The 12,985-nt window shown below is 43.9% G+C and overlaps 1 protein-coding gene across 1 annotated transcript in view; it reads left to right on the forward strand.

The window, feature by feature from the left end:
* LOC126236511 (esterase E4-like) overlaps positions 1–12,985 on the forward strand; it is a 99,727-nt gene that overhangs the window by 12,730 nt on the left and 74,012 nt on the right. The window contains exons 2-3 of the mRNA XM_049945876.1: positions 12,219–12,356; positions 12,442–12,601. Coding sequence (XP_049801833.1) covers positions 12,219–12,356; positions 12,442–12,601 — 298 coding nt within the window. The remainder of the gene's footprint in view (positions 1–12,218; positions 12,357–12,441; positions 12,602–12,985) is intronic.

The following is a 12,985-nucleotide window of genomic DNA, read 5'->3' on the forward strand; positions in this document are numbered from 1 at the left end:
GTAATACTCAGGGCTTTTGTATCCTAAACAGTGTGGCTTCCAGGAAGACGATCTACAACAACCATTTACTCACATTGGAAACATAAATCTGACAGACTTTTGCCAAAATCTGAAACGTTGTAAGTCTTCTTTGGCCTACAGAAGGCATACAACAGAGCTTGGCGCCATCACATTTCGGGTATCCTCCAAGACTGGGGCTTTTACGGCCTCCTTCTGATTTTAACCCACAATTTTTTATCTCATCAGCTCTTCCAGGTTAGAGCTGGCACTTCGCTCAGCACCCCTTGGATCTAGTGGAATCGTTTCCTGCAGGATTCTATGTTGACTGTCACACTCGTTCTCATCGTCATCAATGGCCTTGTAACTTCGGTTGAACCTCTGGTTACCCTGCCACGATTTTTACGTCTGGTACAGCTCCCACTCGGTAGCATCTGCTGAACACAAGCATCAAGGCACCATCCAACAAGCCTCTTTATTGGCCCTTTCCCATGACTTCCAGTTTTCTCCCTCCAAATTGGGGGTCATGCAGCTTTGCCATCGACCCACAGCACACCCTGATCCAGAACGTAATTTAGGCAGCAAGCGCCTAGCTGTCGTAGCTCTTGGACCTTATTTCACATATAAAGCTGACCTGGTTTCCCCATATTCATCACCCGAAGACTACCTGCATGTGAAAGCTCAATGCTCTCTGCCTCCTGGCCCACACATCTCGGGGTGCAGACTGCGTAACTCTGTCATCTTTACAGCACTCTGGTTTTGGACAGACTGGATTGCGGTTGTCAAGTTTGTGGCTCAGCAGTTCCTTCAACTCTGAAACTACTTGATCCTGTTCAAATTATGGGGTGCATCTGGCTATTGGTCTCTTTCGCACTAGTCCCATCGACAGTCTCTTAGCAGAAGTGAGGATTCCCCTTCAACAAATACGATGAAGCCAACGCCTGGTTTCTTGCGCAATCGCCATTCGACGGTTCCCTGTCCTGTTTCAAACAAGGATGGTCTCCTTCCTGATAGCCACCCTCGGGTGGGATTGCCAGTTGGAATGCATCTCACTTTCTTCTGTTGTTATCTCCATCTCCACTCACTGGAATGTGGCTCGTGTCTAGACCACGGATTAGGACCAACCTATTACAGGGGCCTAAGGTCTCTGTCTCCTATCATATTTTGGTATCTTGTACTTCCCATTCTTGAAGAGTTCCAGGATACTACCATCTTCTGTACTGACAGTTCTAAAACAATAGATGTTATGGGATACGTTTTCCCGTCTCCTATTGGGATGGAACACCATTTACTGCTGGGATCATGTAGTGTGTTTACAGCAGAGCTGCTAGCCATAAAATGGCGCTCCATTTTGTCACTCAGGCCTCCATCCACAGTGTTTTAATATATACCGACACAAGGAGCATCCTACAGGCTATAGATCAACGCTACTCTCGTCACCCTTCGGTATCTGCTATCCATGATCTCTTTGTCCTTGGCCATGCCTTCTGCTCATTTGTCTTTCTCTTGGTCCCAATTTATGTGAGCATTCGAGGGAATGAACTGCTGACTGTTTACGTAGAGGGGTAGCTCCTTGACCCCCTGTCCTTTCATGGTTTCAGATGCAGTTATGCGGATATACACCAAATCTGTCTTTGCCCAGAAGTGGAATGACATCTGGTGCAGTACTGCACACGGAAATAAACTCTTCACAATCAAGGAGACTACTGCAGTTTGGCACTATTCCTCCCACTCCTCTCAGAAGGAGTCCACTGTCTTGCTCTCTATGCATTGGTCATAAAAGGCTTAAATATTGCTTCCTATTGCATAAAGAGCCACCCTACATGAAAGTGCTTTTTATTTTCAGTAAGATTTTACTTTACTCCTGGAGCAGGACAGAGTGGTTGTTGCTGGCGCTTCTCTTCGCGTTTTCTGTGTCTGGGACCAATGTCAGCTCACCCTTGTGTAGATCTATCTTTTATCCTTCTGTTTCTCCAGTTTTTAGGTGCCTTATAGGTGTATGTTTTTAGCTTCGTCGCTTTATAGTTCGACCCCTCTGACTCGTTCCACCCACTTTTAGCGGAAAAATCCATCTTACACAAGAATTTTTTGAATTGTAGGACCTGTGACCTCGTCGTTTAGTCCTACAACCCGCACAGTCAATCACTCAGTATACAAAATATATAGAAAACAAAGTTCACTGGGCTCGTCTTTACATAGCGGAGTTACTTTCGCCTTATGTGTACTTATTTGCTGTCATTAAGTGAGCTTTTATGTAAAATAGATTCCTATAAATAATGGCAGAGACCTGCTGTGTCAGTATGTCAGTGACCTCTGTCGTGTTTATGAGAAAGGGATTGGATATGCAGATGTCTCATCTTACTGTTACCTATCTCTGGCAACATATTATAAAGCCGTTTAATTATGCTGTAGTCGCATGGTGGCGAAGTAATGAATGACCAGAAAGTTACTACACATCTCTCACCATTAATTGTGGTACTTGTAGTAGCATAAATCTCTTCCATTCTGGAATTCCTGGCACTTGTAGATTGGGCGGCACTGAGTGGAGTTACTTACCACACATCCACACTATATGCTGCAAGTGGTCTACAATATGCAAGATGTGATAGGTTTGATCATTTTCAACTCCAGAACAGCCATCTGAATAATACGTTGCTTGACTTGGATTGAAATACCTGAAGTTACCTAACACCTAGGTTAATGGCTCTCACTATGGGACTTAACATATGTGGTCATCAGTCCCCTAGAACTTAGAACTACTTAAACAAAACTAACCTAAGGACATCACACACATCCATGACCGAGGCAGGATTCGAACCTGCGACCGTAGCAATCGCGCGGCTCCGGACTGAGTGCCTAGAACCGCTAGACTACCGCGGCCGGCTAACACCTAGGTTACTTAAATCTGTTACACTGGGAATCAGTTTAAGCCTCTAGGCCTCTTTAGGTTTTGAGAGATCTGAGTTTGGGATCATGCATTTGATAGATCTCACGCTGCGAAAATTTTCCAGCCATTCATAACGGAGACAATGAACTCAAAATTGTCGAATACATATTGCCAGCATGTTACACAAGGGACAAGCTCTTCAGCTTGGTAGAGAGTTTAGAGCTTAAACTGTGGAGTTTTTTCTACATAATAAGTCAGTTAACAGGTGTCAATAACTACTCAGTCGAATATTTAAACAAGAGCTCAAGGAAGTGACTTTGTCTGCCCATAGGAGACAAGTAGACAGGAAATGTTGGAGAGGTACACACTGTCGGTAAACTGAAAAGCGAGCATTGCTCATTGAGGGGAAGTTGCCTTTCCCCGAAGAACACAACAGCTACCGCAAAGGATGACTAAGAATTAATTTCCCTTCTAGCAATGTAGGAAGAGTGCAGCGATTTATGTAGACTGTCAAATGAGTTTCTTGCTATTGTATTATTAGTTGACTCATATCTGTGTTCCATGTGGTCTTAACGGATGTTGTTAAAAATAAACACACCCCATTGTGTCTGCTCATCGTGTCGACGAAGGTCCATAAAGTGTGCTCCAGAAGGGACAGTCTAACTTTATTAAACGCCCTGTAATTACTTAGTGGGATAAAGAGAATGGGGAATCGCCTTCTCGCTCTTCAGTTTGCAGAACTATGAAGGAAGGAAGTGCATCACCACAGTCTGGTGACTTACCTTCACTCAAGCGTCTACACTCCACCCCCTGCCCGTCAAGCCCATTACACACCCCCGAACTGAAGAGCCAAAGAAACTGTTACACCTGCCGAATATCGTGGTCGGCCCGCTCGAGCATGCAGAAGTACCACAACATGACGTGGCATGGGCACGACTAATGACTGAAGTAGTGCTGGAGGGAACTGACACCTTGAATCATGCAGAGCTGTCCTTAAATCCGTAAGAGAATGAGGGGGGTGGAGATATGTTCTGAAAAGCACGTTGCAAGTCGTCCCAGATACTCTCAATAAAGTTCATGTCTGGGGAGTTTGGTGATCAGCGGAAGGGTTTAAACTCAGAAGAGTTTTCCTGGAGTTACTGTAACAATTCTGGACGTGTGTACTGTCGCACTGTCCTGCTGGAACCCAACTCCGCTGGAATGCACAATAGACATGAATGGATGCTGGTAACCAGACAGAATTCTTACGTACCTGTCACCTGTCAGGATCGTATCTAGGTGTATCAGGGATACCGTATCACCCCAACTGCAAACGCCCCACATCATTACAGAGCCTCCACCGGCTTGAACAGCCCCTACTGACATGCAGTGTCCATGGATTCATAAGGCTGTCTCCATAACCGTACACGTCCATCCGCTCTATACAATTTGAAACGAGACTTGGCCGACCAGGCAACGTATTCCCAGTAATCAACAGCCCAAGTCATTGTTGACGAGCCCAGACGAGGCGTTAACTTTGTGTTGTGCTGTCATCAAGGGTACAGGAGAGGGCCATCGGCTCCGAAAGCCTATATGAATGATATTTCCTTGAATGGATCGCACTCTGAGACTTGTTGATAGCCCAGCACTGAAATCTGCAGCAGTTTGGGGAAGGGTTGCACTTCTGTCACTCTTCAGTCGTCGTTGGTCCCGTTCTGGCAGGATCTTTTTCCAGCTGCAGCGATGTCGGGGAGTTGTTGTTTTACCAGATTTCTGATATTCACGGAATACTCATGAAATGCTCGTACGGGGAAATCCCCAGTTCATCGCTACCTCGGAGATGCTGTGTCTCATTGCTCGTGCGGCGACTATAACACCACTTTCTAACTCAAATAAATCTTTATAACCTGCCATTGTAGCAACAGTAACCGACCTAACAACTATGCCAGACACTTGTTGCTTTACATGGGCGTTGCCGGCCTCAGCGCCGTAGTCTGCCTGTTTACATGTCTTTATATTTGAATACGCATGGCGATACCAGTTTCTTAGGCGCTTCAGTGTAGTTTATCCTTTAATAAGATTCTTGGACCTAGGTGTGATACACTATTCTTAACGTACTTTTGTTGAAAAAGAGATTAATTTTATGCAACTGAAACATTATTTTTAATATCTTCGATTTTTTCATCCCCTGCGAGATGGAAAGTAGTTGCCCACGAAAAAAAAATGGGATTTCTTTGTAGGGAACTTACTGTAGTTTAATTTTCACTGGGAAACATTTTTGCCAGTAGCTGAGATTTTCGAGCTATTGAAGGAAAACTTCCACAAATGTCGTTTCTATGCCCCACCCCCTCCAACTCCCACTCTCACACCGGATCGGTTCACAAGTGATTTAATTTACAGAACTGTACAAGATCTCTGTCATACAGTTCAGATGAGTGCCTACACATGATGTAATCAGCGCTTCTAAACATAAATACGTGCAGGACCTGTTAGAGAACATTTTTCCAAACAAGTGATCCATCATTTGACGCTCCTCACACTCTCCTCCATTTTCCGTCGTAGAATTTCACCCGTGTGAGTTTTCTCGTTAATAGTGATATGCTCTCCATGCAAGTCTTGCACCTGGGTATCCCTCGTGTCCCTCTCGGTCAGGCGCCCCAAGCGCCGCTACTAATAGTCACACATGCTGTATAGAAATCTTACAGTTGGGGTACCTCTGGCACCAATATTTGCTTGGCGTCCCAAGCGATTGTTTGTGTCTGTTGGCCTTAAACTGGCCCTGGTTACGTATGATGAGAAAGGGCGTTCAAAAGTTTGTACGCAGGTCAAGAAATCAGCTGTGTTTGTAGGTAGAGGATTAGGTCCGTCAGACGACATGGAGGAAGGATAGAGACACAGTGATTCCGTCGTTATGCCGAGTTATAATTCCTCACAAAATGCAGCGGTTCAGTGCTCTGTTGAAATATCACAAGTGGAGTTTCGTAGGTACTTGCAGTACCTCTGGTTCAGTAATGTGCCCGGTACAGCGGGTAACGTTCAGATTGACCTCAATATGTAGCACTCGATGTCACATTATGTTGTACCTGATGGTAACAAAAACACGTTTGTTGTGTGTCTGTTATGTTATTTAACAAAACTACTTTCCAGATTTTGAATACCACAGTGGCATGCCGAAAGAAGTGGCGCAGTGACTAACATAGTGGAGTTGCATTCGGGAGGATGATGGTTCAACTCTGCACCCTGCTATACAGATTCGGTTTTCCGTGATTCCCATAAATTACTTCAGACAAATGTCGGGATGGTACCTTTGAAAGGGCACGGCCGATTCCCTTCCCCATCCTTCAAATTATACTAGCTTGTGTTCCGCCTCTAATGATTTTGTTCTCAACGGGGCTTTAAAACATACTCTTCCTTTTTTCATTGTGGCGTCTAACGCGGAAGCGGCCATGAGTGGCTGTTGTAGAAACTACATCCAGTCCCTTTATCGAAACATGTAATTCGACTGGTAGCAGTTAATACCGAAAGTAACCATAGCTATACAACTGTCACCCTGTTAGACATCGTAAATGAGTAGAACACATTGGCTATGGGTGGGGTCGCTGCAGCATTCGCACCAAAACACTACTTTTTGCCAATCAGCGTGCCAGCAGTGGATTTACCGTACCGATGAAACACAAAAGTTTGTACTTTTTGGACAGTGGGAGCCGATAATACGCCATGCAAAATACTAGACCAGCCTGTACCTAACGGACGTTTACACATGATTCGTCGTTCCACCGTACAGCCCTTACTACAGTCGACACTTCGTTGTCCATTACTCACATCTAAGCAAATTGGACATCTTGTGCTGCGATCAGATTAAGTGATTTTGCACTCATTCGTCACTGGGTACGACCTTCTCTCATTGGTTACATAACCATGTAACTGTCCGAGAATATCCTGTAGTACTCAAAATGTCATTGGATGAAATTTGCTTTCACTTCTCAACTCCGTTTAGCAGTTCTGCGACTGAGATTCGAGTAATATTGACTTTACGGTCACAAAGGCCATCGTGCTTATGGGTATATTTGTAATTTTAAACACTCATTGCTGGTGCAGTGTTACCAGAATCCTCTATGTTTGGATTTATCGAGACACTGTTCGTAAGTATGCAATTTTTGGCAAATATGAACATATTCTTTCGTGTAAGATAATGTTGAAATAACAAAGATTCACATTATTACCTGTTTATGCATCAGCAGTGTTAGAATTATTGCACTTCCAACACAGTAGTAAAAGAACGGAGAATGTTTACTGGAGAAACCATGAAACTATCACATAATTAACCAGATGGTCGGAGAAATTTAATGCATCTTCCTCCATTGATTGAAAGGTTTAAGACAGGTACAGTGAAAATTGGTAAAACATGATTTACATTTGCCTGTCTGATGAGGTATATTATTGCGATGGCTTTTAAGCAGCACTGACATGGATATACAATTTAATGGAAAAAAAGTTGTCAGTTAACTCGCCACTTCCGAATCGTAATTGTAATTTTATCTGAATTTAACGTGACAAGTTAACCAAGAACTCCTTATCCAAGGACTGTGCAGCAAAAAACGACGTTGCAATTATGTGTTTTATGTCTCAGGTATGAAAACAAACAAGGCTGAGTGTATAGACAGATAATAAAGCACAGTTGTATTGAAAAAATGCATTGATTTATACTTTATCTCTTTATAGTGCTGATACATTGCAGAAATATTAAGATATTGTTTAGATTTATTGATGCGTGCAGAATGCAACAAGAAAGTGTTATTCCTTTGTTGTCCGAAGTGGGAGGTGAGCGATCATAGTTAGAATGTTTTGTCTTTGTCGTTGGTGTTGTTGTTGTTAGTATTTTTGTGTGCGTTTGTGCGTGCGTGCGCAGTGGTATGATGGAGAATGAGATGTGAGAGACATTTTGATGAGTTGTGCAGTGGCGTCTGCGGTATGAGGGTATAGAAAGGGAGAAACGACATTTCACATACTTGTCCCGATGTATCTACGACCATGGCTTCGCCTCACACTATTTCATCAACATTATCTGATACGTAATGCGGAACTGAAAACTAGATGTCATGAGAGGCGAACCCGCCAGTATAAAAGGTGGTTTTGGGTATTTTGTTGGAAGCATTGAGCAGCGATTACAACATAGTGAGTTTGTGTTGGTCCATCATGGCCAGGGGACATCGGCTGGTTAAATAATTTTCAGTGTCAATATAATTCACCAATAACCTTTTACTAAAGTAAAAGATATTATTTTATTCTATTGAGAGTGCCGTCTTCAGGTCCCACAAGCATTTATCAAAATAAACGAATTTGTCGTATACCGCCGTGAATCAATGGATATCGTGAATTCAGTCGTTCTACAATTACTTCATTCGAAGACGTGATAGCATTCGAAGACGTGAGTTGCTATCACGACTTCAAATGAGACAATTGGAGAACGAATGAATTTACGATATCCAGTGATTAATGGCGCTATACGACAAGTTCATTTATTTGGATACATGCGTATGGGACCTGAAGATGGCATAATGAAATGCCGAAACTGCTAACCTTCACAACAGAATAAAATATTCTCTTAAATTACACGGCTGTTGGTGAATTTTATTGACATTGACAATTACACAATGGGTCGCTCGAGAGAGCTAAGCGTCTTCGAACGCGGTCTAGTTACCGGTTGCCATCTGAGTAACAAATCCTTCAGGGACATTTCAAACCTTATACAGCTGCCTACAACCACTGTTGGTCTAGTGGAAACGCGAAGAAGCAAGCACAGCTAAACCCAGACCAGGTAGAGCTCACATACGACAGACAGCGGCCGTCGAGAACTGCGGAGGATGAGTGTATAAAAATCACATGAAATCAGGGGAAGGAATAACTCGTGAGCTTCACAATGATACCAGCAGCCCGGCTAGAACAATGGACGGCGCTTAAGAAGTTGAAAAGAATGGAGCACAGTTATCGAGCAGCTCCTCGTAAGCCACCCATTTATGTACTGATTGCCCATCGATGCATGAGGTGCTGTAAAGAGCGACGCCACCGGATAGTGGATGACTGTGAACGAGTAATTTGGAGCGATGAATATCCCTCTGATGGAAATATTCTGGTTTGGCGAATCCTTGAGAACTTCTCCATCCATCATGTGTAGCGCCAACAATGAGGTATGAATCTACATCCATACTCCTCAGGCCACCTGACGGTGTGCGGCGGAGGGTACTTTGAGTACCTCTATCGCTTCTCCATTCTATTCCAGTCTCATATTGTTCGTGGAAAGAAAGATTGTCGGTATGTCTCTGTGTGGGCTCTAATCTCTCTGATTTCATCCTCATGGTCTCTTCGCGACATATACGTAGGAGGGAGCAATATACTGCTTGACTCCTCGGTGAAGGTATGTTCTCGAAACTTCAACAAAAGCCCGTACCGAGCTACTGAGCGTCTCTCCTGCAGAGTCTTCCACTGGAGTTTATCTGTCATTACCGTAACGCTTTCGCGATTACTAAATGATCCTGTAACGAAGCACGCTGCTCTCCGTTGGATCTTCTCTATTTCTATCAACCCTGTCTGGTACGGATCCCACACTGGTGAGCAATATTCAAGCACTGGGCGAACAAGTGTACCGCAACCTACTTCCTTTGTTTTCGGATTGCATTTCCTCAGGATTCTTCCAATGAATCTGTCTGGCATCTGCTTTACCGACGATCAACTTTATATGATCATTCCATTTTAAATGACTCCTAATGCCTACTCCTGGATAATTTATGGAATTAACTGATTCCAGGTGCTGACCTGCTATATTGTAGCTAAATGATAAAGGATCTTTCTTTCTATGTATTCCCAGCACATTACACTTGTCTACATTGAGATTCAATTGCCATTCCCTGCACCATGCGTCAATTTGTTGCAGATCCTCCTGCATTTCAATACAATTTTCCATTGTTACAACCTGTCGATATACTACAGCATCATCCGCAAAAAGCCTCAGTGAACTTTCGATGTTATCCACAAGGTCATTTATGTATACTGTGAATAGCAACAGTCCTACGACACTGCTCTGCGGCACACCTGAAATCACTCTTACTTCGGAAGACCTCTCTCCATTGAGAATGACATGCTGCGTTCTGTTATCTAGGAGCTCTTCAATCCAATCACACAATTGGTTTGATAGTCCATATGCTCTTACTTTGTTCACTAAACGACTGTGGGGAACTGTATAGAACGCCTTGCGGAAGCCAAGTAACGCTGCATCTACCTGGGAACCCGTGTCTATGGACCTTGAGTCTCGTGGACGAATAGCGCGAGCTGCGTTTCACAGGATCGTCTTTTTCGAAACCCATGCTGATTCCTACAGAGTAGATTTCTAGTCTCCATAAAAGTCATTTTACTGGAACATAATGCGTGTTCCAAAATTCTACAACTGATCGACGTTAGAGATATAGGTCTATAGTTCTGCACATCTGGTCGACACCCCTTCTTGAAAACGGGGAATGACGTGTTACGGTATGTGAATGTTCTCCATGATTAGGACGTTGTCCCCTCGCGGTGTTTAAGGAAACGCTAAATACACAAGGATATAAAACAGTTTACAGCACAATGTTCTGCATACAACAGTGGGACAGTTCGCAGACGATGAGTGAATCAGCGTGACAAGGCACTCTCTTATAAAGGTGCCTTTATCTGGCAGTGGTCTGTGTACAGTAAAATTCCTGAGCTGACTTGCCTGTTCAGAGTCCCGACCTGAACTTACTGGAACACAATTGGGATGAGTTAGAATGTCGACATCGCTGCAGACCCCAGCGTCTACATCTACATGATTACTCTGCAATTCACATTTAAGTGCTTGGCAGAGGGTTCATCGAACCACAATCATACTATCTCCCTACCATTCCACTCCCCAACAGCGCGCGGGAAAAACGAACACCTAAACCTTTCTGTTCGAGTTCTGATTTCACTTATTTTATTTTGATGATCATTCCTACCTATGTAGGTTGGGCTCAACAAAATATTTTCGCATTCGGAAGAGAAAGTTGGTGACTGAAATTTCGTAAATAGATCTCGCCGCACGAAAAACGTCTTTGCTTTAATGACTTCCATCCCAACTCGCGTATAATATCTTCCACACTCTCTCCCCTATTACGTGATAATACAAAACGAGCCGGCCTTTTTTGCGCCCTTTCGATGTCCTCCGTCAATCCCACCTGGTAAGGATCCCACACCGCGCAGCAATATTCTAACAGAGGACGAACGAGTGTTGTGTAAGCTGTCTCTTTAGTAGACTTGTTGCATCTTCTAAGGGTCCTGCCAATGAAACGCAACCTTTGGCTCGCCTTCCCCACAATATCATCTATGTGGTCTTTCCTACTGAAGTTGTTCGTAATTTTTACACCCAGGTACTTAGTTCAATTGACAGCCTTGAGAATTGTACTATTTATCGAGTAATCGAATTCCAACGGATTTCTATTCGAACTCATGTGGATCACCTCACACTTTTCGTTATTTAGCGTCAACTGCCACCTGCCACACCATACAGCAATCTTTTCTAAATCGCTTTGCAACTGATACTGGTCTTCGGATGACCTTACTATACGGTAAATTACAGCATCATCTGCGAACAACCTAAGAGAACTGCTCAGATTGCCACCCACGTCATTTCTATAGATCAGGAACAGCAGAGGGTCCAGGACGCTTCCCTGGGGAACACCTGATATCACTTCAGTTTTACTCGATGATTTGCCGTCTATTACTACGAACTGCGACCTTCCTGACAGGAAATCACGAATCCAGTCGCATAACTGAGACGATACCCCATAGGCCCGCAGCTTGATTAGAAGTCGCTTGTGAGGAACGGTGTCAAAAGCTTTCCGGAAATCTAGAAATACGGAATCAACTTGATATCCCCTGTCGATAGCGGCCATCACTTCGTGCGAATAAAGAGCTAGCTGCGTTGCACAAGAACGATGTTTTCTGAAACCATGCTGATTACGTATCAATAGATCGTTCCCTTCGAGGTGATTCATAATGTTTGAATACAGTATATGCTCCAAAACCCTACTGCAAACCGACGTCAACATCACTATCTTCTATGGTTTCGATTCTTGAGGAAAAATGGACTGCCATTCCTCCACAGACATTCAGACACCTCACTGAAAGTGTCCCCAGCGAGCCCAAGCTGTCTTAAAGGCCACTAAAAGGTGTCCGGATAGTTTTGACGAGATTGTGTGTACACTAATGGCCAATTTGCTTTAATCTTTTTCACAGAAAAAGCGTCTTTTCGTTAATACCTCATGCCTCTCATAAACAGTGCCTTTCGACTTGATACGTATCTTCGCAGCCACCTGAGTCCGCAGAGCCATGGGCTGGAGTGAGAGACGCCACCAAGGAAGGCAATGTGGCACCTCAGGTCAGTGATGCCACGCGACAGTACATGGGGGATGAAGACTGCCTCTTCCTCAACGTCTACACACCTCAGGTCTGTGTGCTGTAATTTAATCCCGATGATTTAGCGCGGGTGCCTCTCCTGTTTAACGTGCAGGTCTGATTACTTTCTGCTGCAGATGCCGAGTGATAGCAGCAGCGCCCTGACACCGGTGATGGTGTGGATCCATGGCGGCGGATGCACGGTCGGCTCTGGGAACACCGACATGTACGGTCCTGACTACCTGCTCGAGCACGGTGTCGTCGTGGTCACGTTCAACTACCGTCTCGGCGTCCTGGGTGCGTTGCCACTAACTTCAAGATTAAAATAATCACTTAATTTTATCCAGTGTTGTCGGTGTTTCTTCCGTGACCCTGTTGTTTTTGTAAACTAAAGAACAACCGCCTTCGGTCACTATCGTGATTTTGTTTCAATGCACGATGCATTTCAAGCGTTGGGGGTCCATCTTCATGTGCTTTGCCTGTTTATATCAGATTTTTCTAATTTAGGTTAATTCTAGTCCCGCTAAGATTACATTGGTATATTACAGAGTGGCACATTTTTAATATAAGTTTAACCATTACACATACTGTACTTCAAGATCATGGATCCACTACTGGAGCCAGTGAGTTATGTTTTGATATGTCTTTGTTTTATAAAATTATAGTCACAAAGTGCCACTC

This window comes from Schistocerca nitens, chromosome 2 (assembly GCF_023898315.1).
Source record: "Schistocerca nitens isolate TAMUIC-IGC-003100 chromosome 2, iqSchNite1.1, whole genome shotgun sequence".
In the NCBI taxonomy this organism is placed as follows: Eukaryota; Metazoa; Arthropoda; class Insecta; order Orthoptera; family Acrididae; genus Schistocerca; species Schistocerca nitens.